Genomic DNA, 1,222 nt, shown 5'->3' with positions numbered 1-1,222 from the left:
TTTCCTTCTAATTAACTATCTAATGATATATTTTTTCTTCAATATTTAAAAAGTTACAATTAAATTGGTGATAAATGTGCGTCAGGCTTAGATTCTGCTTTAGCAAATTGCATTAATCTCTCAAATTTGACACTTTACCTTTAGTAATAACAGTTTATTTGTTTTGGATTGTGATATTTTTAATTATAAAAACTAATTAAAAACAATAAAGCTCTTTTTTCTTTTTCTTTTTATTGTGCTTGCTTTTTTTTTGTTCTTTCTTTGTTAATTTAGCTCATCATTTTATTTTCAACTTTTGCTTTTATTATTTATTTCTTATTATTTCATATTTTTTCTTCTTTCTAATTAACTATTTAATGATATATTTTTTCTTCAATATTTAAAAAGTAACAATTAAATTGGTGTAAAAGGTGTATCAGGCTTAGGTCCTGCTTTAGCAAATTGCATTAATCTCTCGAACTTGACACTTTACGTTTCGTAAAAATAGTTTATTTGTTTTGGATTGTGATAATATCTAATTATAAAAACTAATTAAAAACAATAAAGCTCTTTTTTCTTTTTCTTTTTATTGTGATTGATTTTTTTTGTTCTTTCTTTGTTAATTTAGCTCATCATTTTATTTTCAACTTTTGCTTTTATTATTTATTTCTTATTATTTCATATCTTTTCTTCATTTTTCCTTCTAATTAACTATCTAATGATATATTTTTTCTTCAATATTTAAAAAGTTACAATTAAATTGGTGATAAATGTGCATCAGGCTTAGGTTCTGATTTAGCAAATTGCATTAATCTCTCAAATTTGACACTTGACATTAGGTAAAAACAGTTTATTTGTTTTGGATTGTGATATTTTTAATTATAAAAACTAATTAAAAACAATAAAGCTCTTTTTTCTTTTTCTTTTTATTGTGCTTGCTTTTTTTTTGTTCTTTCTTTGTTAATTTAGCTCATCATTTTATTTTCAACTTTTGCTTTTATTATTTATTTCTTATTATTTCATATTTTTTCTTCATTTTTTCCTTCTAATTAACTATTTAATGATATATTTTTTCTTCAATATTTAAAAAGTAACAATTAAATTGGTGCAATTGGTGCATCAGGCTTAGGTTCTGCTTTAGCAAATTGCATTAATCTCTCAAATTTGACACTTAAGCTTTGGTAAAAACAGTTTATTTGTTTTGGATTGTGATATTTTTAATTATAAAAAACTAAATTAAAAA

The 1,222-nt window shown here is 21.8% G+C and overlaps 1 protein-coding gene across 1 annotated transcript; it reads left to right on the top strand. All coding sequences in view use genetic code 6, as the record gives it.

Moving 5' to 3' along the window:
• Window positions 1–387: 387 nt before the first annotated feature.
• TTHERM_002653317 (hypothetical protein) lies at window positions 388–818 on the top strand (the record flags this gene model as incomplete). Its single annotated transcript, XM_012795203.1, has 2 exons — window positions 388–477; window positions 729–818. Coding segments are annotated over 2 exons (180 nt in total), but the record flags the coding sequence as incomplete, so codon positions are not given.
• Between the last annotated feature and the right edge of the window lie 404 nt (window positions 819–1,222).

This window comes from Tetrahymena thermophila, assembly GCF_000189635.1.
Source record: "Tetrahymena thermophila SB210 genomic scaffold scf_8255053, whole genome shotgun sequence".
Classification (NCBI taxonomy): domain Eukaryota; phylum Ciliophora; class Oligohymenophorea; order Hymenostomatida; family Tetrahymenidae; genus Tetrahymena; species Tetrahymena thermophila.
Note: the sequence above shows the minus strand (reverse complement) of the source record. Positions and strands in the feature narration are given on the sequence as shown.